We start from the raw sequence: 26,482 nt of genomic DNA, 5'->3' as shown, positions 1-26,482 counted from the left end.
GGTGACAAGCCATGTCTCTAAAGTATACCACAGCTTTGGTTTATGGTTGAGTTTTCTCAAAGAGAGCAAAAAAAAATATTGGTCAGAAAAGCTTATGAATTAAAAAACATACTGCTTTTTAACACATTTTTTTAACTGTGCCACTGAATATATAGACTAAGTTAGCTGGATAAATTTATCTGGCTAGCACAGCAGCTGAATATGGACTTCCTAGAATTCTGGGTGTTGTCATGCTTACTACTGAAACCAAGTTAAAACATTGTAGAAAAATGTAATCATTATGAGAACAATTTTTAAAAGCCATTTACCTGGGTAAATATTGTTCTCACAGGACAAGCAAGATGGTAGTCCTCACATATGGGTGACATCATCAGGATGGAGCCCAATCACGGAAAACTTCTGTCAAAGTTTCCAGAACTTTGACTGGCCCCTACTGGGCATGCCCAGCATGGCACTAACCCTGCAGCCAGCAGGGGTCCCCCTTCAGTCTTCTTTTTTCCGCGCAGCTGTAGCCTCGCGGTTTAGAAGCTCTGAAGAGATTCCTGACAGGAATTTTCCTCACGGAGTTAATTAAAATTAAATTGCCCCACAGGGGTCCCTCTTCTAACTTTTCTCAGGCCGCGGTACTCCGGTAAGTTTTTACCCGTTTTCTGTCGATTACCGTCGAGTTTGGCCCTCGCGGCCTACTAGCCATCCACCGTACCGCGGCTCAATTTTTTTCTATGGCCATGGCGTCGGGGTTTCGTCGGTGCCCAGACTGTACTCGCACCATGTCTATCACAGACCCTCGTGGAGTCTGTGTACTGTGTTTAGGCCGTGAGCATGATGTCCTGACTTGCACCAAATATGCCCTCATGACACCAAAAGGTCGCAAAACCAGAATGGAGAAGATGAGACTCCTCTTCCGTGCTCACACCCCAACACCGTTCATCGCATCGATGTCATCGGAACGGCACCGTCAAAGTCGCACCAGCATCGACCTCTGTCCGGTGACCGTCTGCCATCGACGTCTTCACGGCCATCGACTCCCGTTACTCCCCCTCAAGATCGAGGGGATCGTAGAGAGAATCATCGCCATCGGCATCATAAGTCTTGGACCGTCAAGGGAGCAAAATCATCGACCTCGCCACCGTCCGAGCCACCATCGAAGAAGCCCCGTCCAGAAATGGCATCGACTATTCCTGCGACCGGGACATCGAGGCCACCCTCACCCGATATGGGTTTGGGAGTCGTGATTCTGCCTGTAAAGGTGGTCCCTCCGACTGTGCCTCCATCTCCCTCTTCCGTCTCGGAGCCGGGGCTGCTTGCTCCAGGTCTCCGGGAAGAACTGGATCAGCTGGTCCAGGAGGCCATCGACAAGGCGATGCAATGGCTCCAGGTTCCTCTGGCACCGACACTGGCACCGAGAGTGGAACCGGCCACCGACCCGATGACAGCAGCGCTGGCACCGCTGCTATCCCGGATGGAGGCGCTCATGACCGCCCTTCCACCGGTGATTCCCGGGTCTCCGATGGCTCCGGTGCGCTCCCCGTTAACAGCTTCATTGGGAGGAGAAACACCGTTCCGCATTCCTCCTTCGGGAGTATTGCCTCAGCCATCGATACCATTTCGTCCCTCGCCACCGATTCATTCATCGGGAGCGATATGCACATCGGCGTCATCGATGCCTTCAATACCGGTACTGATGCCTTCCAGGCCGTCCACGGTGCCCCCGGCGATTCCTTAGATTTTCTCAGAACCTCAGCCGGGGCCTTCGGGTATCCAACCCCCTTCTCGCCCTACAGGTTAGTCTGCTGATCCTTATGACACCTGGGGTGATGATACTTCCACAGACACTGATGGCTTACCTTCACTTCCCTCTCCTACTGAAGGTAGAATGGGTTCTCCTCCAGAGGACCTTTCTTTCATTAATTTTGTGAAGGAAATGTCTGAGTTGGTCCCTTTTCAGCTTCAGATGGAGCAGGATGATAGGCACCAGATGATGGAGCTCCTCCAATTCCTGGATGCCCCTAAAGTGATCACTTCTATTCCCGTTCATCAAGTTCTTCTTGACCTCCTCAAAAAGAATTGGGAAAACCCAGGATCCATTGCCCCAGTCCACAGAAAAGCTGACACTACCTATTTAGTACAGTCAGCTCTCGGATTTCAAAAATCTCACCTCGACCACCACTCAGTTGTGGTGGAATCGGCTCAAAAGAAAGCAAAAAGGATGAAGCCTCACTCATCTACCCCTCCTGTTAAGGAACACAATATTGGTCGAAGAGTGTTCCAAGGGGCCATGCTCATTTCCAGACCCAATACAATAGGGTCATTTTCAAGCAGATACAGGACTTCTCTGAAACCCTGCCTGAACAATTCCAACAACAGCTTCAAATCCTTGTCAACAAGGGGTTTGAAGCAGAAAAGCATGAGATAAGAACAGCTTACGATATCTTTGACACCTCTACTAGAGTGTCTGCAGCTGCCATTTCTGCAAGACGATGGGCCTGGCTCAAATCTTTTGACTTTCAGCCAGAAGTACAAGACAGGCTATCTGACCTACCATGTGTAGGAGACAATCTGTTCGGTGAACAGATCCAGCAAATAGTGGCTGAATTAAAGGACCATCATGAGACCCTTAAACAGCTCTCATCGATACCTTCCAACTTCCCCTCAAGACAGCCCTTTAGGAAGGACTCTAAAAAGTCATTCTTCCGTCCAAGGAAGTACTATCCTCCATCAGCAAGGTCCCGAACTATGAAACCTTCTCAAAAACCTCAGCCTCGCCAGCCCTGAAAGCAAAAGCCGCAAGCAGCTCCCCAGCCGGGGCCTGCTTCAGGTTTTTGACTTTCACTTGGAGAGCAGCAGCCTGATTCCTCTGCCAAGCATACCAGTGGGAGGTCGATTGTGCCACTTTCACGGCATGTGGCAATCAATCACAACTGACCAATGGGTGCTAGCAATCATTGCTCAGGGTTACCACCTAAACTTTCTTGCTCTTCCACCGGACTCACCACCTCTGCAAGCATGGAGAGTATCCGACCATTCTGTCCTTCTGGAGCAGGAGGTTTCCCTTCTTCTCCAGTTAAGAGCAATAGAACCCGTCCCACTCTCGCAGCAAGGCCTAGGGTTCTATTCCCGGTACTTTTTGATCCCCAAAAAATCCGGGGGAGTTCGTCCAATTCTGGACCTACGTGCTCTCAGCAAGTACCTACAGCGAGAAACGTTCAAGATGGTAACCTTGGGCTCGCTTCTACCTCTTCTGCAAAGAGGAGACTGGCTCTGCTCTCTGGACCTTCAGGACGCATACACACACATTGCGATAACTCCAGCTCATCGCAAGTACCTCAGGTTCTAAATAGGCCCAAAGCACTATCAATACCGCGTGCTTCTGTTCGGCCTAGCATCGGCACCACGAGCCTTTACCAAATGTCTCGTGGTTGTCGCAGCTTTTCTTAGGAGAGAAGGTGTTCACGTCTACCCCTATCTGGACGACTGGTTAATCAAGGCTCCAACCCAGCAAGCTGCTCGGTCGTCCCTCAATTTGACCCTACACACTCTAATTTCTCTAGGATTTCTCGTCAATTACGAAAAATCCTATTTAGTCCCATCACAAACCTTGTCGTTCATTGGGGCAGACTTGGACACCTTGCATGCAAAAGCCTTTCTCCCTCAACAACGAGCGCTAACTCTCGTGTCTCTCGCTCACCAGTTGCAGTCTCAGCATACAACAACAGCTCGCCAATTCCTCGTCCTTTTAGGACACATGGCGTCCTCAGTCCATGTCACACCAATGGCCCACCTGGCCATGAGATTCATGCATTGGACTCTGAGGTCACAATGGATTCAAGCTGTTCAGCCTCTGTTGACCATTGTCCACATCACCGACTCACTCCGTCTGTCTCTCGCCTGGTGGAAAAATCTCAACAATCTCCTCCAGGGTCTGCCCTTTCAAGTGCCAGATCCTCAACTCATTCTCACCACCGACACTTCCAACCTCGGTGGGGAGCCCACGTGAACAATCTACAGACACAAGGGTCTTGGTCTCCAGAGGAAGCCAAACATCAAATAAACTTCCTAGAACTTCGAGCAATGCGATATGCTCTCAGGGCTTTTCAGGAACGCCTGTCAATTCACGTCATCCTGATTCAGACGGACAACCAGGTGGCCATGTGGTACATCAACAAGCAGGGAGTCACAGGCTCCTTCCTTCTGTGTCAGGAAGCTGCGCAGATTTGGTCGGAAGCGCTCTCCCACTCGATGTACCTCAGGGCCACCTACTTGCCGGGCGTGGACAGTGTCTTGGCAGACAAACTGAATCGTGTCTTCCAGCCACACGAGTGGTCTCTCAACCCCTCGGTAGCGACTTCAATCTTTCGCCAATGGGGATATCCCCAGACAGACCTCTTTGCGTCCCCTCAGAACCACAAAGTGGACAACTACTGCTCCCTCATTCGGAGCGAGTGCTCTCAGCCCAGAGATGCATTTTCCCTCTCGTGGGCAACTGGTCTGCTCTATGCATTCCCTCCACTTCCTCTTCTTTCGAAGACTCTCGTGAAGCTATGTCAGGACAAGGGAACCATGATCCTGATAGCACCTCACTGGCCATGCGAAGTGTGGTTTCCTATATTCCAGGATCTCTCCATCCGCAGGCACATTCCCTTGGGAATGGACCCGCATCTGATCACTCAAAACGACGGATGCCTATGCCATCCCAATCTTCGGGCTTTGTCCCTGACGGCATGGATGTTGAAAGGTTAATCCTTCAACCACTTAACCTTTCAGATTCGGTTTCTCGTGTCCTGATTGCTTCACGAAAGCCTTCCACAAGAAAATCTTATTCCTATAAATGGAAAAGGTACACTTCATGGTGCACTTCGCAGTCCCTTGATCCCTTTTCCTGTCCAATCCCAAGGTTTTTCGACTATCTTTGGCATTTGTCAGAGTCAGGTTTAAAGACATCTTCAATCAGAATGCATGTCAGTGCAGTAGCCGCCTTCCATAAGGGTGTCGGGGATGTTCCTATATCAGTACAACTCCTGGTAACACGCTTTTTAAAGGGCTTGCTCCATGTCAAGCCAGCTTTACGTCCTCCGGCCCCTTCTTGGGACCTTAATCTAGTTCTTGGTCGGCTCATGAAACTACCATTCGAGCCTCTTCACTCCTGTGACCTAAAATATCTCACATGGAAAGTGATTTTCCTTTTGGCTATCACTTCAGCTCGCAGGGTTATTGAGTTACAGGCCCTAGTTACCTATCCGCCTTACACTAAACTCCTGCAGGACCGGGCGGTACTCCGCACTCACCCTAAATTTTTACCTAAGGTAGTTTCGGAGTTTCACATTACTCAATCCATCATACTACCTACCTTCTTTCCCAGACCCCATTCCAGTCCAGGGGAACAGGCTCTGCATACTCTTGACTGTAAACGGGCTCTAGCGTTCTACCTAGACCGTACAGTTGCCCACAGGAAGTTGCCCACAGTTATTCGTCTTTTTCCATCCCAATCAATTAGGGCAACCTGTGGGTAAGCAGACTCTCTCCTCCTGGTTGGCAGACTGCATATCTCTTTGCTATCAGCAAGCAGGCATTCCTTTTCAAGACTGTGTCAAAGCACACTTTGTGAGGACCATGGCGACTTTAGTAGCACAACTCTGATCGGTGCCGCTTCCTGACATTTGCAGGGCTGCCACCTGGATTTCTCTCCACACTTTCGCAGCCCACTATTGCTTGGACAAAGCCGGAAGACAAGATTCCATCTTCGGCCAGTCTGTCCTGCGTAACCTATTTCCAACGTGACGTACCTACACCCTTCCACCTGCCCGGTGGGGTTCAGGATGCCCTCTACCAAATTCCACCCCAGTTGTTGTGCCTGTTGCACGCCGTTGGGTACATTTGGTGCATTTTCGGACATCCTCAGCTCGGTACTCATGTGAGGACTACCATCCTGCTTGTCCTGTGAGAAAGCAAATGTTGCTTACCTGTAACAGGTGTTCTCACAGGACAGCAGGATGTTAGTCCTCACGAAACCCGCCCACCGCCCCGCGGTGTTGGGTTCATAACGTTTTGTTATTTTATTTTTCAGCACTGCCTACAGCTTTCAAATAAGATTGAAGGGGCTGCAGGGTTGGTGCCATGCTGGGCATGCCCAGTAGGGGCCAGTCAAGGTTCTGGAAACTTTGTTTTCCGTGATTGGGCTCCATCCTGATGATGTCACCCATATGTGAGGACTAACATCTTGCTGTCCTGTGAGAACACCTGTTACAGGTAAGCAACATTTGCTATCTATCCTGGTAAAAGAGTCATCAGAAAATTACCCACTCATAACCTGGTTAAAAGTATGCACAAAGTTTCCAGAGCACATACTTTTATCCTGGTTAAGGAGAGGCATTCCTGGGGGCATGTTTTAGGCAGGATTAGGAACTAGCATATGTATGTTGCTATGTCCAAACCAAATTTATCCCCCCACAAAAGAAGGTGCAAAGGCCATAGATAATATTCAAAAGGAAAATACACACAGCCTTTCCCTTTGAAAATGTGTGCAAAGTCTGCGGGTGCAAAGTGCCTGTGCATTTTACATCTGGACAGTCTGCCCCATGTGGACAATTTTCAAACTGTATTGGGTCAAATCAGTTTGTGCTTTTTACCTGCAGGCATTACACCAGTTTTTAAAAGGGAATACACATATGTAATTTCCCTTTGAAAACTGGCAGGTAGACAAAGTATGCACCTACTTTTTTTGTGGGTAGATTTTTGCTGGAATAATGTGTGAAGATATGAAAATGCCACCTATACACATTTTTCTCCTTTCTCAGCCTTTAAGTGGTGTTGGGAGCCCTTCCTCTCAGTGCAGCCAAACGTTCATGCATTTTGGAAAACATAAAGACTTTTATTTGTATTTAGAGAGGCAATTTTCAGATAGCACATTACCATGGGTAAATGCTTTGAAAATGGCCTTCCTGATACCTGGTTAAATAATCCCATCATAAAAATCAAAGGTAAAGCCTGAACGATTTTAAAAGTCCTATGGGCCAGATTTTCGAATGCGCGCATGTTATAAAATCCTGGGTCGCCGCGCAAGGGGGTGCACACTTGTGCATCTTGCGTGCGCCGAGCATAACCCTTTGAAAATCCGCCCCTATATGCGCTGATGCTGGGAGGTACATGCGTGACTTGGTCGGGACGAGCTGTGCGGATTTTAAAAACTGTTGACCGGATTTTAAGAGGTACGTGCAACCCTGCGCGCACAAATGTACGCCCGATTTTATAACATGTGCGTGCAGCTGCACACATGTTATAAAATCCAGGGTTGGCGCATGCAAAGGGGTGCACAATTGTGCAACTTGCGCGTGCTGAGCCGCACAGCCTTCCTCTGTTCCCTCCGAGGCTGCTCCGAAATCGGCATGGCCTCGGAGGGAACTTTCCTTCCGCCCCCCCCCCCCCCCCCCACCTTCCCCTACCTAATCTGCCCCCCAACCCTATCTAACCCCCCCCCACACCTTTATCTTATAAGTTGTGCCTGCCTCCGGGCAGGCATAGGTTGCGCACGCCGGCCAATGGCTGGCCAACGATCCCTAGCACAGCGGCAAATAGCCGCTGTGCCTGGATTCTCCAGCCCCGCCCCTTTTTTCAAGCCCCGGGACATACGCGCGTCCCAGTGATTGCGTGCGTCGCTGGGCCTATGCAAAATAGGCTCGGCGCGCGCAGGAGCAGGGAATCGCGGTTACATGATTCCTCCGTTCCCTCTGAGGCTGCTCCGACATCGGAGGGGCCTCGGAGGGACATAAGAAATTGCCATGCTAGGTCAGATCAAGGGTCCATCAAGCCCAGCATCCTGTTTCCAACAGAGGCCAAACCAGGCCACAAGAACCTGGTAAATACCCAAACACTAAGAAGATCCTTGCCACTGATGCAATTAATAGCAGTGGCTATTCCCTAAGTACATTTGATTAATAGCCATTAATGGACTTCTCCTCCAAGAACTTCTGCCCCCCCCCCCCACCTTCCCCTCCCTTCCCCTATCTAACCCGCCCTCCAGCCCTACCTAAACCCCCTCCCCCTTACCTTTATCTTATAAGTTGTGCCTGCCTCTGGGCCAATGGCCGGCCCGCAATCCCGAGCACTGCAGCAAATGGCCACTGTGCCTGGAGGCTCTGGCCCCACCCTGCGTCACCCCCGGACCATTCCACCACACCCCTTTTTTCAAGCCCTGGGACATACGCGCGTCCCGGGGCTTGCGTGCATCACCGGGCCTATGCAAAATAGGCTCGGCGTGCGCAGGAGCGTGGAATCGCGGTTACGCACGTAATCCTTTTAAAATTCACTCCTGTGCGAGTACGTGCATATCTCTCAGTATGTGCATACAAAAAAGGGTGGGGCATGGCCAGGACATGGGCAGACCGGAACTGCACCATGAAGTCTGTACGTAAGTAGTTACACACACAAGCGCGCGCCAGGGTCCCCTACTGTATAACTTTACTTCTGCTTTGGACAGCATATAAGACGTAACAAAAAAAAAAAAAGGCTAGTCAGCAGGGTTTTAAGGGTCGGGGGTGATAGGGTAAAAGGGAGGCAAGTTAGCAAGTGGATTAGGAAGTTCTCTACTTTACTGGGGTGAACTGGAAGCAAACTGGGAAAAAGGGCTATTGCATCGGTGCACGTAGCTACTAAAATTCCCCCCACTTATGTGCAGTTAGTGTAGCTGGGTTCAAAAAAGGTTTGGATAAGTTCTTGGAGGAGAAGTCCATTAATGGCTATTAATCAATTTTATTTAGGGAAAAGCCACTGCTGTTAATTGCATCAGTAGCATGGGTTCTTCTTAGTGTTTGGGTAATTGCCAGGTTCTTGTGGCCTGGTTTTGGCCTCTGTTGGAAACAGGATGCTGGGCTTGATGGACCCTTGGTCTGACCCAGCATGGCAATTTCTTATGTTCTTATGTTCTTATATATGCATACATATAAAATCATGCACGCATGTTTAGCCGATTTTATAACACGGGCACAAAAACTTGTGTATGTTATAAAATCGCCACGTCCATGTGCCCGCCTGCGCAGAGGTCTTAAGATTCACCTCAGAATATATAACTGCATCCTTTCAAACTGGAGAGAATTCATTGAGACATTTGAGTTAGGGAAGACTGCATGAAAACCCTCCAACACAGTCTGTATTTTGCACTTGTTACCTGTATCAAGGAGGATTAATACTGAAAAGCCTCAATTAGAACTGCAAATCAAAATCATAAAATTTCAATATTTAAAAGCACTGGTCTCCACATTTCCATTGATAGTTCTATTTAAAAAATATAATTTTTTTGCCGTTCTTATGGATTTTTATTGGGCTCCCTTTTGTGCATGTATTTGATCCATTGAGGTTTTTGTTCATGTGACTGGGACGTTGAGGTGCAGGTAGCCAAGCCTACTCTTTATTTTTCAATTTCTTCCAGTATTTTTTTATCAGTAGACCTAGATATTGAAATGCTTTACATTTATTTTCAGTGTTTAAGTCAATAAACCTGTATGTCCTTAGTTCAACAGAAATAGATGACATGCTTAGAAAATCAACAAATCTGCTGCTGACCAGAACATTAAGTGGCTGTTTACAGAACCTCATTAAAAAACCTCACATTGGTTTAACAGAGGTAGGTTGTAAAATACCAACTGTAAAGGTTTCTGCCATTGGACAGTTTTAGTGAAAAGCAATTACAGTGGGCACTTTAATGATATTTATATGAAATGGGTTCATGATATATGACAGTTTAAACTGGAGGGATTGTGCTAACAAAAAGTTTAAATGTCAGTTTGTTTTAAAGACTGTTCTAAACTTTTGACCTCTTAAATAGAGTCTGCAATATCAGTTATAGACAGCCGTCACAGTCTGCTGTTAGAATCTGCAGTTAATTGTATCCTGTAATACAGTAATTACCATGTGTTAATGCAGTTGCTAGAAGCAGTAGCCTTTAAAAAATCAGGTGTCATTGAGCATCTTACCGGATATATTTGTGTTTTGTAGCTGGTGCAAATCATTATAAACACAACACACCTGGAACAAGCCTGTAAATACCTTGAGGACTTTATAACAAACATAACAAATATTTCCCCAGAGACAGTCCATACCACAAGGCTTTATGGGCTTTCTACTTTTAAGGTATGTAAACATTATTGAGGTTACAATGATGAAAATTCACAATTGTTTTAAGTAAACTAATCCACTTTTGAACAGTGGAAGTTAGAAAAATCCTAAGAATAAAGGATTATAATAAGTCTGTAGAGTGCACATGCCAGTTGCTTTTTTATCATTTTTTTTTTTTTAATTTATATTTTTATTATGCATTTCAAAATACAAGACAGCAATACCGCATGTCACAGATTGGGTAAAAATAATATTATAGGCAATTTCCATTCGTATACTATACTATACTCTGTTTGAACCAAGGAAATATATGTAATACAAACTTTTTCCAAAGAGATAATAAAGTTTAGAACAAAACAAAAACTAACTCCCGTTATAAAGTAATGGGAGATCCAGGATGTAATTTGAGCAAATACAAAGCATTTTATACTAAAACATTTAGCAGGTAAGCAGTGTATTTAAACTATTCCCTATAACTGATCTCAGCAAGCTCTAGGTAATTTTGCATCAATAAACTTTCGTAATTCAAGCGGTTCTAAAAACACAAACCTCTCACTTTGGAATTTTACCACACATTTACTGGGGTAATAAATCATAAACTGAGCACCAAGAGTTTTCACTTCTTGGCCCATTGAAAGAAATTTTTTCCTGCGTGTTTGTGTGGTTTTTGTTATGTCAGGGTATGTCCAAACTTTCTGACCCAGAAACTTTTTGTCTCTATTTTTAAGAGATAACCTCAATATTTTATCTCTATCCGCTATGTTTGCAAATTTCACACATAACGCTCCCCGTTGTTCTATTTGATCAGTCATACTCTGTTCGAGAAATGCAGTGATGTTTTCCATTTCTTGCTGTTGTAGTCCATTTTTTTCTTTTTCCCCCTCTTGATCTTTCTTTTCCATTTTTCTTTGGCTTATGAAGAAAATCTTCTCCATTATTGGTATTTCTCCTGGAGTTAACATCAGGACTTCTAATATGTATTTTTTATACATCTCATAGGTGGATATCAGTCTAATACTAGGAAAGTTTAGTATCCTGAGATTTTTATATCTAGCTTGATTTTCCAATGTCTCAATTTTCCTAGAATTTGCATTATTTATTTATTTATTTATTTATTTATTTATTTATTTATTTTTAGATTTTTATATACCGGTGTTCCTATATGAAATAAAGATCACATCGGTTTACATTGAAACAGAACATGAAAATTGCCAAAAGGCATTACATAGAACAAGGTTATGAAACTTGGAACAGAGTACATAAGTTCAAAATTTAACAATAACGTTGTAACATTGATGACCAAAAGATAAAGGAAAGAAAAAGACTTAAACAATTAAGTTGACAGGTCTTATTGAGCATAAAAATTATAACGTATAAGTGAGAAAGTCTCAAGTGTCCTGCAGCAAGAGATTAGATACCGAAGTAGGTAGTGGTATGGAAAATGGGGGTTTGTGAAGAAGATATGCTCTTGCTGGTTGGAGGGGAAAAAATGATGATCATGGTCCTGGAAAAGCTTGGCTAAAGAGCCAGGTTTTAAGTTTTTTTTGAATGAAGAGTGGCAGAGCTCAAGCCGAATGTCTGGTGGGAGCGCATTCCATTGAATGGGGCCTGCTGTAGATATGGCACGTTTATAATGCGAGGATTTTGTTGAAGGTACATAGAGTGTGCCTTTATATGCTCCTCTGATGGGTCTAGAGGAGGAGTGAGGGCGTAGTTGGTTACATAATTGAAGAGGAGAGATATTGTGAATGGATTTATGAATTACGGTGAGTACTTTATATAGGATCCTTTGCTTTATAGGCAGCCAGTGGAGGAGCTTGAGAATGGGGGTGATGTGATCTCTTTTATTCGTATTGGTAAGGATTCTGGCTGCAGAGTTCTGTAGCATTTGGAGGGGTTTGATGGATGAATATGGAAGGCCAAAGAGAAGCGAATTGCAATAGTCGACTTTTGATAGAATAATGGCTTGTAGGACCATCCGAAAATCATTGAAATAAAGAAGAGGCTTCAATTTTTTTAAGACTTGTAACTTATAAAAACAGTCTTTGGTGGTTGTGCTTATGAATTTTTTAAAATTGAGCTGATTGTCTAGCAAGATACCTAGATCTCGAACATGTGGTGAGTGATTTAATATGGGAGTGGATGAGTTGAGTAGGTCAGCTGGGTTTAGAAGTTTGATGTTGATGTCTTGATTGATGATTAGGATCTCAGTTTTGTTATTGTTAAGAATGAGGCAAAGGCTGGAGAGAAGATGATTGATCTGTTGCAAACAATTGTTCCAGTGAGTCAAGGTTTATCTCCACATATCAACCCGACCTGGGCTTTCTCTACAATTTCCACCCGATTTTCAAGGGCTTGGAACTTTATGCGCAGATAGTATCGGATCAATCTGGGTAACGCGATTCTGCATTTCTATCAGCGTTTTATTTGTTATATCAATAGATGACTTTAATTCAACAAGGACTGCCCACACATTTTCCAAAGTAATGCTAGACGTTTGTGGAACGCTTGAAAATAGCTTTTGACTCACTGTTCTCTCCGTGCAGTCTCCATGCCTCTCTCCGGAGGCCTCTGCACATCCTTTGCCTTCCTCCGGTGTTGAAGTTAGAGGGCGTCCATCCCCTCCATTCTTTGGGCTCGCCTCCTCTCTCATCGGACTTCCCTCGAAGGAGTCTGGTAAGTCTGGCAACATCGGCCTGACTTCCGTTCCCAAATCCGGGACCGTGGTGAGTCCTGGAGGCAAAGATGGCGCTTTGCTAGCAGGACGTGCAAGAGGTGAGCTCCCGAGCTGAAAGATTTTCCGCAAAAATAATGCCACATACTAAAAGAAAAGTGAGAGTCAGGGTAGAGACCCCAACAGCCCAGACTCCCACTTCATCTCAGCTCTCAATTGGGAACTTCTTCTTGCCAAGCGGTGTTAATACCCCGGGAGATGTGGCCGTTGTGAGCGCTGACGGTGAGCAAACGCCGACGCCCCCAGGCCCAAACATCTCGTTGAGCCCCGGGGCTCCCTCTAAACCTTTTTATTTAAGCAAATCAAAAAATAAGATTTCAAGAATTAACAACTATCTACAAAGATTAAATGGCAATAACCCTCAATTTAAAAAACTGTTTTCAATGTATGAGGGAAACTGTAAAATACAGTGTTAAATTCTTATTTAATTATTAAAATATCGGGAATTGGTATCAGAGTGTTCAGTGCTGTAATCTCCTGGGCTCTTGCCCACAAGGGCTACAACCCGTCTCATATACACGCACTTATTGAAACGTCATTTACTTCATCCCGTTTAGTATATTTTTTATTTATACTTCATAAGTGAAATCTATTCTAAATATTACCCTTTAAAATACCCTTAAATGAATTCTCTCAATATTTTAATACGACTTTTCTCACAGGACAAGCAGGATGGTAGTCCTCACATATGGGTGACGTCAGTGGACGGAGCCCTGTTACGGAAAATTTTTCTGTCAAAGTTTCTATAAAGCTTTGACTGACACTGGCACACTGAGTGCACTGAGCATGCTCAGCCTGCAATTATCCCTGTGACCACAGGTGTCTCCCCTCAGTCTTCTTTTTTCCTCTCTGCAGTAAGCATAGCGATTAGGAGTTCTGTGAGAAATTCTCACAATTTATCCTCACGGAAACACTTAAACTTTTACTTCACAAACGCTTTTTCCCTGCACGGGTCTCCCTTCATGTACATTTAGTCGACACTCGGTGAGTACTATGCCCTGTTTTTCGGTCGGTTCTTGTCACCTCACTCTGCTTTCCCCGGCCTACCAACCGAATTGCGGCCTTCCCTTTCCCTATGTTTTCACAGTTAGCCCCACATAGCCTGCGAGTGTCCTCCTGTGACCCTCTGCCTGATTATTAACGCTAGTGGATAGGGACTTCCACGGTTACCGTTGCCGCCAGGGCCTCTGTCGAATCCATGCATCCATCGATTACCTCGGTACCTTCGTGCAGTTGATGCCCCCATCGCTACCATTGGTACCCCCATCCAGGCCATCCTGCCTTCTTCGATGCCATTGATACCCCTCCCCCCGCGGTCCATCGATGCCATTGATCCCTGCGTCAATTATTTCAGTGCCATTGATGTTTTCATCCATGGTGCTGATTTTTCCATCGATGCCATCGATGCACACCTTGGTGTCGTTGGTGCCATCGATGCCTGGGTCGATGCCGTTGATGCACAGGTCAGTTTCATCGATGCCCAGGTCGGTTCCATCGATGCCATTGATGCCCGGGTCGGTGCCATTGATGCCCGGGTCGGTGCCATTGATGCCCATGTCAGTGCCTGTGGCCATGCCATCGATGCCCGTGTCCATGCCGCCGATGCCGTCGGCGCCTATCTCTATCTGTCGATGCTGTCGACGCCCATCTCATTTCCATCGGTGTCCTCGTTGTTCCTAACGATGCGGCCATCGATTCTGTCAATGCTGGCATCAATTTCCCAGTGCCATTGATGTCTATTCGATTCTTCGATGCCACATCGTTTCCATCGATAACTATGCCGATGCCATTGGTGCCTTTGTCACTGTTATCATTGCTCTGCCCAGGCCATCGACGTTTTTTCATCTATATTTTTGACGATACCCTCGAGGCCGCTTCTATGCCGCTATCGATACCATCAATACTGACATAGCATCTACATGCAATGCCCTCGCCTAAACACAGTGCTCCATGCTTTGGGTTCTTAACTAAAGCCCCGTATCAGCCTACGACACTACATACTGCCAGGAGCACTGCAAGCATGCTGACAGTCCATCATCATTCGCCATCCAAGACAGGGAGGGCATCCACCTCGGCACTGGGGAAAGACCGTCCGCCACCGACACCATCCAAGACATCGGTGCTATCCTACTCAGTGCTGGAGAATGCCTGGGCCGAGCAACATCACTACTGCCACCGCCACTGTTCCACACAGTGCTGGCAGTCCTCGGTGCTGCAGAATGACCGGACCGAGTTCTGAGGGATTCTACACTGGCGTCACGATACATCGAGCCGCTGCAAAGAGGGCTGGGTTCATGAGTCATAATGGCACCCCTGTACCCGAGGCGTTCCCCACCGACACCGGTGCGGGGTTCTGACCCTCCACAAATTACTGTGGTAGCGCCAGACATGCTCAGCATGTCTCCTCTGCACCTGCACTACCATACCAGGTTACAGAGTTGAGTCGACGTTTACGTCCTTCAGGCTGTCCCTTGATGCCTCCTGAAATCCACGGAGCCATCGATCTTCACCGGCTCATCCTTCTGCAATCCACAACGGATGGTAAGTACTCTGGCATGGGAAATTCTTTCCCTCGTAGTCATCACTTCTGCCAACAGGATCAGTGAGTTCCACACCTTGTTACTTACTCACCCGACCCTGCGTTCCTCCGTGACCGAGTGGTCTTACGTATTCAACTTCATATCCTTCTTAAGGTAGACGCAGCATCTCACCTTACTCAGAATATCCTCTGCCCACTTTTTCCCAACAGTTCTCTCTCACCAGGGCGAGAGGGTTTTCCTCTCCTTGGACTGTAAAAGTGCACTTGCATTCTATCTAGACCACACTACACGCCATAGGAATTACACCTAACTCTTTCCTTCTGTGGCAAAAGCCAAGCTGCGAGTTCCAGTGGGCAAACAGACCTTTTCCTTCTGATTGACGGTCTGTATCTCTTTTTCCTACCAACAAGCAGGCATTTCACTACAACACCGTGTGTAACCATATTCTGTTAGGGCCATACCAGCCTCAAAAGCTCACCTTCGGCCGGTGCCGCTTGTACATATTTGTAAGGCTGCGACCTGGAGCTCTCTCCATACCTTCGCAGCCCATTATTGCTTAGGGAAGACTGGCTGGCATGCTTCCATGTTTGGCCAGTACGTCTACTCTTATTCTTTTCGGGTTACCTACCCAACATCCTTCCACCAACCCGTTACGGGTTTCAGGTTGCCCTCTGTTCCAAATTCCACCCCCGTCATTGCACCTTTCGCGCGTCGTGTGTGCATTTGGTGCACTCTCGGGCATCCTCAGCTCAGTACTCACCCATATGTGAGGACTACCATCCTGCTTGGGCTGTGAGAAAGCAGAGTTGCTTACCTGTAACAGGTGTTCTCACAGAACAGCAGGATGTTAGTCCTCATGAAACCCACCCGCCACCCCGCGGAGTTGGGTCTACATACGTTTTATTATTATTTTAGTTTCGCTTGTGCTTTTTGCTATAAGACGAGACTGAGGGAAGACACCTGTGGTCACAGGCTAATTGGAGGCTGAGTGTGCCAGTGTCAGTCAAAGCTTTATAGAAACTTTGACAGAAAAGTTTTCCATAACAGGGTTCTGTCCACTGATGTCACCCATATGTGAGGACTAACATCCTGCTGTTCTGTGAGAACACCTGTTACAGGTAAGCAACTCTGCTATCTCTTTTCTTTTTTAACTACTATCTCTGATGTCACCTTCTACGTTGCTGCTTCTTATTGTTGCCTGCCCAATATTGACAATGTTTCGGCGTGCGATTCACGCCTGCTTCAGGGGACTTGTCGTTGTTCTTTGTAGCTGATCCTAGCTTAACCCAGCAACTCACACATATTCAAAAAATGGTGCTCTGAGCAATGACAAGTCCCCTAAAGCAGGCGTGAATCGCACGCCGAAACATTTTCATTGTTGGGCAGAGATAAGTCGTATTAAAATATTGAGAGAATTCACTTAAGGGTATTTTAAAGGGTAATATTTAGAACAGATTTCACTTATAAAGTAAAAATAAAAAATATACTAAACAGGATGAAGTAAATGATGTTACAATAAGTGCGTGTATATGAGACAGGTTGTAGCCCTTTGTGGGCAAGCGCCCAGGAGATTGCAGCTCTGAACACTCTGATACCGAGTCCCGATATTTTAATAATTAAATAAGAATTTAACACTGTATTTTACAGTTTCCTTCATACATTGAAAACAGTTTTTGGTAAAAATAAGATTTTATACATTTTTCTTTGTTAGAAGAAAAGATTATTATTTCATTGTCATCCCAACTGATATAAATTCAGTATTACTTGTTTCTTTTCAGTCAATGGCTTTGGCGGAATTGTAGTGTAGATAAATTTCAAACCTACGGAATGCTGTTGCATTATAAACAGTATGTGTTTCTATTTCATACTTGACACCTAGCACATCTTGACTGAAAAATCATACTCTTTAGACCATAATTTTCAGATTATAGGAAAGATCACTTACTGAACTGTGATGACAATTTTACATTTTGGCAGAAAAAAATTGTATTTTTCTGACAACACTTGATTGTATTAAGCATGTTGTGTAAAAAGATGTGGTAAATGAGTTTTTTTGAAATGATAATAAAGGAACTGAAATTACTAAAGTAATACAAACAAAAATAGTGCATGTAGTATAAAGAAGTGGAGAATCATAAGATTCATCAAATATGGATGTAATCAAATATATTGGGCACACCTGTTTTTACAGATGCTCTTTATTTATTAAATCTAAATTTGCTTTAATAATTTTCTGTCTTGTACATTCTGAGTATAATTTTTTTGTCTGGCAGCTTTCTCTTCCTTTTTGGGTTTTCAACTCTATTGGAATTGGCACCTACTTGAGCCTAAGGGGCCGTGATCCTTTCTTTATAGCTATCCAGGATTTTTCTTCTATTTTTAACCCGCTCACCCTCCTACATAGCCAACTATCACAGCTACAGACATTGGTCAGGAGCCACAGCTTGTAGCACCCTTGATAATCTAGTAAATGGGTACTCAGAGACTGGTGAATAGGTGTCTCTGTTATTGTGATATATGCAGCTCTATCCAAGGATGGACTGCTGCCTCTTCAACAACCACAGGCCCTGTTGACCCAAGGACCAGAAACCAGGCTTAGGAATTATACCTGGGTCTCTTTCATGACATAACTGAACTATTAGGTTGGCCCAATACATTAAATTTTGTTTAAACTTGGGACAATTAGTAGAAATCACAAAGGAAACATGGTAGTTTTGCCATGTAAATAAGAACATAAAAAATACCATACTGGATCAGACCAAAGGTCCATCAAGCCCGGCATCCTGTCTCTGATAATGGCCAATCTAGTACTTGGCAAGATTCCAAAGAATAGATGCAATCCTTCTTGCTCACAATTGGATACAAGTATATGGAGGATCCCAAATAGATCAAAACCTTCTTGCTAACACCCAAGGATAAGCAGCAATGTTCCCTCAAATTTTTGAAAGACTGTGAGGCAGATTTTTCAAAAGTACGCCCGCCCGTACTTTTGTTCGCGCAACCGGCGTAAACAAGAGTACGCCAGATTTTAATAGTTATCCCAGGACAAGCAGGATGATAGTCCTCACATATGGGTGACATCATCAGATGGAGCCCTGGTACGGAAAACTTCTGTCAAGAGTTTCTAGAAACTTTTGGCTGGCACTGTGGGCCTACTGAGCATGCCCAGCATGCCATGATATTCTCAGCCACAGGGGTCTCCCTTCAGTCTCTTTTTTTCTGCCTTGCTGAAGCAAAGCAGATCAGGAGCTCTAGAAAAAGAATTCCCTCATATTTCTCAAGGGAAGAAAACTTTTTCAGTCACATTTTCAGTCACATTTTTCTTCATAATTGGGTCTCCCTTCGACATAGTCTTGGTGAGTACATTTTTCAGATAGTTTTTGATCGATTCTGGTCACCTCACTATCGATTCCCGCCGGTCATCAACCATTATTAGGCCACAACTTTCTCATGGCCTCGGGGTTTAAAAAATGTCCGGATTGTAACTGGACTAGGTCTATCACTGACCCACATTATGTATGTGTTCTGTGCCTGGGATCAGGCCACAATGTCTGGGCTTGCTCAACCTGTGCCCAGATGACACCGAAGGGCAGGCGTGCCCGTTTGGATAAGATGGAAGAATTGTTTAAAAAGATTCCATCGTCATCGTCGACGTCGTCCCCAAGAGTAACACCTCCCTCGGTAACTAAACATCGAGGTGAAAAATGAACCGATGACCGTCCGTCACCGGCACCATCAATATCCTCGATAGCATCTTCTTCACCATCAAAGGGTCATCGAGAAAAGAAGCGGCATCGCCACCGATCCATCGACCCAGCGGATGGCAAAGCATCAACGTCAGGATCGAAATCAATCGAACCAATGCCAAAGAAGGTCCATGTACTAGAGCCAACTCCACCGGCTGTACACAAGGAACCGTGGAGCTCTTCACCGGGCTCGGTGTCAGAGAATGTGCCACCACGAATTATCGTGGAAGTGCCAATAGCGCCAGCAGTAACTTCCCCAGTGGCAGTGGACACTGCCACGATTTCAAGGGAATAAGTGACTAATTTAAGCCAACAAGCCATCGTCGAGGCTTTGAGGAATCTACAGCCTCCTACAGTGCCATTGGTACCGACACCGGCATTGGACCAGTCAATTTTTCAGCCTTTGCTGAATAGACTCGATGCCTTAATAGGAGCTTTTCCTCCGACACCGACGGCACCGATTCCAGCGATACAGCCATCGACGCCATCGATGCCGATACACCCGCCGGTGGTTCCAGCCATCCCGATTCCCGGATCATCGGAGGAGGACGGTGGAGACTCTGATTCTGCCCCAGGACCATCGGGGTTTCATCGGCATCGGGTTCTGAAGACACCCTCGATGCCTTTCAAGGATCCATCGATGCCAATACATCCAGGTCCATCGGGGGATACACGGAATCGATTTCCACCGATGCCATTGAGGTCCATTGATTCCCCATTGATGCCTTCACTACCAACGATGCCAAAACCCATACCAACAAAAGCTGTGTTTAAATCAAAGCATCATATGCAACCAGAGGACCCTGACTCAATATACACCTTGGAAGGATGTTGACATGGACACGGAGTCAGAGGAACTGCAATCAGAGCCCTCTCCACCAGAGGAGAGAAAGAAATCACCTCCAGAAGATTTGTCATTTACAAATTTTATTAAAGAAATGGCAGATACAATTCCTTTTGAATTGATCACAGAGGAGGATACCAGACAAAAGGCCCTGGAAGTCCTGCAGTTCGTGGATGCACCGAAGGAAATTATGGCTATCCCAATCCATGAATTTCTTTTGGAAGTACAACAGCGAATGTGGGAACATTCCTGCTCAGTCCCAGCAGTGAATCGGAGAACAGATGCCACTTATTTAGTGCAGCATGCCCCAGGGTACCAGAAACCCCAACTACCTCACCATTCGGTAGTTGTAGAATCGGCTCAGAAGAAGGCCTGAAAACAAAAACCTCATTCCTTTGTCCCACCAGGGAAGGAACAACGCTTCTTGGATACCTTAGGGAAGAAGGTCTATCAAGGTTCCATGCTGGTAGCACGCATTGCAGCATACCAGCTGTATATGACACAATACCAAAGAAACTTGTGGAAATATATACAGGGTATTGTGGATAACCTCCCACAGCAACATCAACTACCTTTGGCTACATTAGTTGAAAAAGGATTAGAATCTGGCAAACACGAGGTGAGAGCAGCTTATGACGTGTTCGAAACATCAACTTTGCCTCTGCAATAAATGCGAGAAGATGGCCTGGCTCAAGGCCTCGGACCTCATACAGGAAGTCCAGGAAAGGCTAGCAGATCTCCCTTGTGTTGGAGACAATCTTTTCGGGGAAAAGATCCAAGCTATGGTATCTCAGTTGAAAGACCATCATGAGACTCTCCGGCAGCTCTCCAAATTCCCAGCAGATCAGCCATCCTCCCTAAGATGGCCAACTCGCATGGACACGAGGCGACCCTTCTACAGACCTAGAAGGTATTACCCACCTGCCTCTTCAACACGTCAGTACCGTCCCTCACAGAGAGGACGTCCACGTCAGCTGAAGCAACAAAAAACCCAGCCACCACCCCAAACTGGACCAGCGGCAGGCTTTTGAACCGAGCAAAGAGAACAGCAGCCTCTTTCTAAACCCTATGCCCTCCCTACCAGTCGGAGGTCGACTTCATTATTTCCAACACCAATGGAGTCTCATCACAAAAGACCAATGGGTATTAGCCATACTAAATCAGGGATATCGCCTAAAATTCAACACGATACCTCCGCATTCTCCTCCCATTCCACTTTGGACAAACATAGTCATCACACCTCAACTCCAAGTAGAACTCTCTACTTTGCTGACCGCCAGGGCCATCGAACCAGTGCCCCGGTCTCAACAAGGGACAGGGTTCTACTCCCGCTATTTCCTCATTCCAAAGAAAACAGGCGGCCTTCGCCCTATCTTAGACCTCCGCAATCTCAACAAATTTCTTCACAAAGAAAAATTTCGAATGGTATTCCTGGCAACCATCCTTCCATTGTTTCAAAAGGGAGATTGGCTCTGTTCTCTGGATCTTCAAGATGCTTATGCTCACATACCAATTTCCATACAACATCGAAAGTACCTACGATTCGTAGTGGGAAAGAATAATTACCAGTATCGAGTCCTTACATTCAGCCTAGCCTCTGCCCCTCGAGTATTCACAAAATGTCTAGCAGTGGTGGCTGCATATCTAAGAAAAAACAGTATTCATGTTTTTCCATACCTAGACGATTAGTTAATCAGGAGTCCATCCAGACAGGGAGCTCTCTCTGCCTTGAAAACCACAATAACACTATTGCACCTTCTGGGATTTCTCATCAATTATCCAAAATCCCACATCGAGCCGTCTCAACTCCTCACATTCATCAGAGCAGACCTCAACACCACAGAGGCGAAAGCTTCTCTTCCAAGCGACCATGCTGACAATCTGGCATGCTTGGCGAACGTTATAATTCATCACCAATTCGCATCCGCCCATCAAATTCTGGTGCTACTAGGACACATGGCCTTGACAGTACATGTCACTCCTATGGCATGAGAAGCCATGAGAAGAACCCAGTGGACTTTGAAATCTCAATGGCTACAAGCTTTCCAACCACTGTTGTACACAATTCAAATTACCCACCAGTTGCGCCTATCGCTCCACTGGTGGACAAATCAAACAGCATTGAAAGCTGGTCTCCCATTCCAACAGGCAAATCCGCAAGTCATCCTGACTACAGATGCCTCCAACCTTGGATGGGGAGCTCATGTCAACAACCTTCAAACACAAGGGACGTGGACTACGCTCGAAAAGCAGTATCAAATAAACTTCTTGGAACTTCGAGCGATGAGATATGCCCTTTATGCCTTCAAAGACTGCCTCTCAAACAAGACTGTGCTGATACAAACAGACAACACAGTAGCAATGTGGTACATAAACAAACAAGGAGGCACAGGCTCTTATATGCTATGCCAGGAAGCAGTACAGATTTGGGTTTGGGCTCTAGAGCATTCCATACATCTCTGAGCAACCTATCTGGTGGGCATCAAAAACATCCTAGTGGATGATCTCAGACGACATTTCAATCCCCATGAATGGTCACTGGAACCACGTGTAGCAAGCAAAATCTTTCAACGCTGGAGTCGCCCAACCATAGACCTCTTTGCGTCTATACTGAACCACAAAGTAGAAAGGTTCTGCTCCCTCCATGGATGTTGACAAACAGTCCCCAGGGACGCATTTGCTCGCCCCTGGAACACAGGTCTTCTATATGCGTATCCTCCAATTCCGCTCATAACGAAAACTCTCGTGAAGCTACAACAGGACAGAGGAACAATGATCCTCATAGCCCCGTACTGGCCTCAACAAGTATGGTTTCCCATACTCCTCGACCTCTCGCTCTCACAACCAATTCGCCTGGGCACAGAGCCCACTCTCATCACTCAGAATCAGGGCAAGTTGCATCATCCCAACCTGACAACTCTTGCCTTAACAGCTTGGATGTTGAAAGCTTAATTCTGCAACCACTCAATCTTTCAACACACGTCTCTCAAGTTCTAGTAGCTTCACGAAAACCTTCCACACGTAAATCCTACCACTTTAAGTGGACTAGATTTACAAAATGGTGCACACAAAAGGGTATAGAACCTTTCTCCTGCCCCACTTCTTCTTTACTAGATTACCTATACCACCTGTCGGATTCTGTTCTCCAGACATCCTCTGTAAGGGTACACCTAAGCGCCATAGCGGCATACCATAAGGGAATAAGGGATGCGCCAATAACAGCACAACCCCTAGTAAGTAGGTTCATGAGAGGCTTACTTCACCTTAAGCCTCCCATTCGACCACCGGTCACTGAATGGGACCTGAATTTAGTACTAACAAGGCTCATGCGCTTACCGTTCGAGCCTCTACACTCTTGTGAAGAAAAATTCCTTACATGGAAGGTGCTTTTCTTAGTAGCCATTACATCGGCTAGAAGGGTCAGCGAGTTGCAAGCTCTCGTCACATACTCACCTTACACAAGGTTCCTGCATGACAGAGTAGCCCTTCGCACTCACCCCAAATTCTTACCAAAAGTAGTGTCAGATTTTCATATCAATCAGTCAATAGTCTTGCCAAGTTCTTTCCACAACCTCACTCTCACTAGGGAGAGTCTTACACACCTTGGACTGTAAACATGCACTAGCTTTTTACCTAAACTGCACGGTGATCCATAGGAAATCCACCCAACTCTTTGTTTCTTTCGACAAAAATAAACCAGGAGTTGCAGTAGGAAAACAGATTCTCTCCAACTGGCTAGCAGACTGTATTGAATTCTGTTATGAAAAAGCAAACATTCCTCTCCAGGGGCGAGTAAAAGCACATTCAGTAAGGGCTATGTCCACATCAGTAGCACACTATCGTTCAGTGCCCATTCTTGACATATGTAAAGCTGCAACATGGAGTTCCCTTCACACCTTTGCAGCCCATTACTGTTTGGATAAAGAAGGACGACAAGATTCAGCCTTTGGACAATCTGTCTTAAAGAACTTATTTCCAGTATAACACCAACTCCTTCTACATCCATCCTGCTGTGATTTCAGGCTGCCTCATTTTTTCCAGCAGTACACCAGTTGTGCTCATTGCACAAGTTGTATGCTTTTGATATAATATAAGAATAACTCAGCCTGTAGCTTGCTAATCACCCATATGTGAGGACTATCATCCTGCTTTTCCTGGGATAAAGCAAAATTGCTTACTTTGTAATAGGTGTTATCCCAGGACAGCAGGATGTAATCATCACAGAACCCACCCACCTCCCCACGGAGTTGGGTCCGATACGTTTTATTATTTTATTTTTTTAGCTCACGCATATTGCTACAAACAAGACTGAGGGGAGACCCCTGTGGCTGAGAATATCATGGCATGCTGGGCATGCTCAGTAGGCCCACAGTGCCAGCCAAAAGTTTCTAAAAACTCTTGACAGAAGTTTTCCGTACCAGGGCTCCATCTGATGTCACCCATATGTGAGGACTACATCCTGCTGTTCTGGGATAACACCTATTACAAGGTAAGCAATTTTGCTATACGCGCGTATCTTTTAAAATCCGGGGTCGGCGCGCGCAAGGCTGCACAAAATCGGCAGCCTGTGCGCACCGAGCCGCGCAGCCTGCCTCCATTCCCTCCCACCCCCCCCCCCCCCAGCCCTATCTAAACCCCCCCTACCTTTGTTTGAAAAGTTATACCTGCGCCGGCCGCGTGATTCCCCAGCCCAGGAGCAGTTTCGGAGGCCGCAGCCATGCCCCTGAAATGCCCCCGGGCTGGAACCATGCCGCGGCCCCCGCCCCCGGATGACGCGCCACGGCGACATGCCCCCCCTGACATGCCCCTGACACGCCCCCCCCCTGGAAAGCCCCGGGATTTATGCGTGGTCCGGGGCTTGTGTGCGTCGCCGAGCCTATTCAACATAGGCTCGACGTGCACAGGGGGAACTTCGGGCAGGTTTTCTGGGGGTATGTGCGTATCTTATGCACGTACCCCTTTGAAAATCTGCCCCGTGTGTGCAAAACTTTTCTTTATATGCTACTTTTTATAAGCCAAGTTCAAATTTGTGTAGTACAAGCCAGTATAATTCATATAATATTGAGATTTCTTATGCGCTCTGTGTTTTGCTGTGTGTGTGGGATTTATGACCTCTGTGTGTGTGCACATCTTAGAGGGAACAGTGAAAAGCAGTAGCTTTTCTAAGTCTATATGGATAATAATGCTTCATGGACTTTTCCTCCAGGAACTTTTCTAAACCCTTCTTAAACACAGCTATGCTCTTTCACCACATCCTCTACCAACGGATTTTACAATTTAATTGTGTGCTGGGTGAAAAATAAAGTAATGGACTATAGATGATACCTTTTTCAGGGTTGTGAATGTTTTAAGATGCAAGTTTTTGGGACTACGAAAGTATGTTCATCTTCAGGAATGGACCTTCATAATAATGAAGCCTGCATCTTAAAATATTTGTTAGCCTAAAGAAGGTACTGTGTGTACTCGACTGTTTGGTTGGTTTTCTTTTAAGAAATTCTAGTTTTGGTGAGCTGACATAGTACTCCTTTTACAGAGTTGTATTACAGGAATATTTAAATTGAAGGAAAAATAAATGAGCACAAAAAAATTGAAAAATGAACTGGTATACAGATAGTCCAGGAAAAACTCATATCTGGTATGGGGACACTATCTTCTTGTCTTGAATTTGCCTGTGTGCTCAGCTTTTCCTTTGGTACATATCTTACAAGTATACTTCACCAGTGAATTCTAAAGCTAGTAACTTAAACACAATAGCTGAGATGTTGAACAGTAGAATAATCCTGGAATTTAACTTGTTTCAGGATAATTGACAACCTGCCCAGACAATCAACATTCTTGAAGCTTCTCCACCCCTTCTTTCAGTCATTTGAAGAAAGCTACAGAGTATTTTCAATCTCAGCTATCTCTCTACTCTGTTGCAGCGCCTCCCCTCACAAACAGCCTGCAAGCAACAGGAAGGGACAGTGATGCTGAGTATGGAGTAGTTGAAAGAAGAGGCATTCTATTGTGTAATCCAGCCCCTCTCCTCCTGTTGTTTCTTCCCCCCCTCCCCCCATCTTCTGTCCTGAAGGGAACAGGAGGGTAGGGGTGAAGTTGGAGGACACAGAGAAAGAGTCAGAATATTTGATTCCTCAAAGAACTCTTAAATAAAACCATTATATAATTCTTTAATATAGTTCTTGGATGGAGTGATGTCCCTTTTGAAGAATTTCATCATATACAAAGTTTCTTGCTCCTGCATATATGGTCAACCATATACCAGCTACAAAGACCTGAATGTGTTTTTGGAAGGCTGCACCTGCAGATGTCTCACAGATGGCATGTAGGGCATTAATTTAAATTCATAGAAGCCTTGATGATTGGCATTACTGGTGACAAATTTCAAACTTGTCTTAATTCAACCCTTTTTATGTGTATGTTACCATGTGCCTAAAATATGTGCACATAATTTTCTGTGTAATTAACAGCATGATAAACTGCTAATGCTGAGGGCATTTTTAACATATATAAG

The 26,482-nt window shown here is 45.6% G+C and overlaps 1 protein-coding gene across 11 annotated transcripts in view; it reads left to right on the top strand.

The window, feature by feature from the left end:
* The window catches only part of EXOC6 (exocyst complex component 6), a 734,347-nt gene that overhangs the window by 415,624 nt on the left and 292,241 nt on the right, over positions 1-26,482 (top strand). For all 11 annotated transcript variants that reach the window (XM_029609912.1, XM_029609910.1, XM_029609905.1 and 8 more), the window contains 2 exons: positions 9,505-9,616; positions 9,988-10,122. In XM_029609912.1, coding sequence (XP_029465772.1) covers positions 9,505-9,616; positions 9,988-10,122 — 247 coding nt within the window. The remainder of the gene's footprint in view (positions 1-9,504; positions 9,617-9,987; positions 10,123-26,482) is intronic.

The sequence above is a fragment of the Rhinatrema bivittatum genome, chromosome 7 (genome assembly GCF_901001135.1).
Source record: "Rhinatrema bivittatum chromosome 7, aRhiBiv1.1, whole genome shotgun sequence".
Classification (NCBI taxonomy): domain Eukaryota; kingdom Metazoa; phylum Chordata; class Amphibia; order Gymnophiona; family Rhinatrematidae; genus Rhinatrema; species Rhinatrema bivittatum.
The sequence above is the reverse complement of the archived record's forward strand: the minus strand, read 5'-3'. Positions and strand labels throughout refer to the sequence as shown.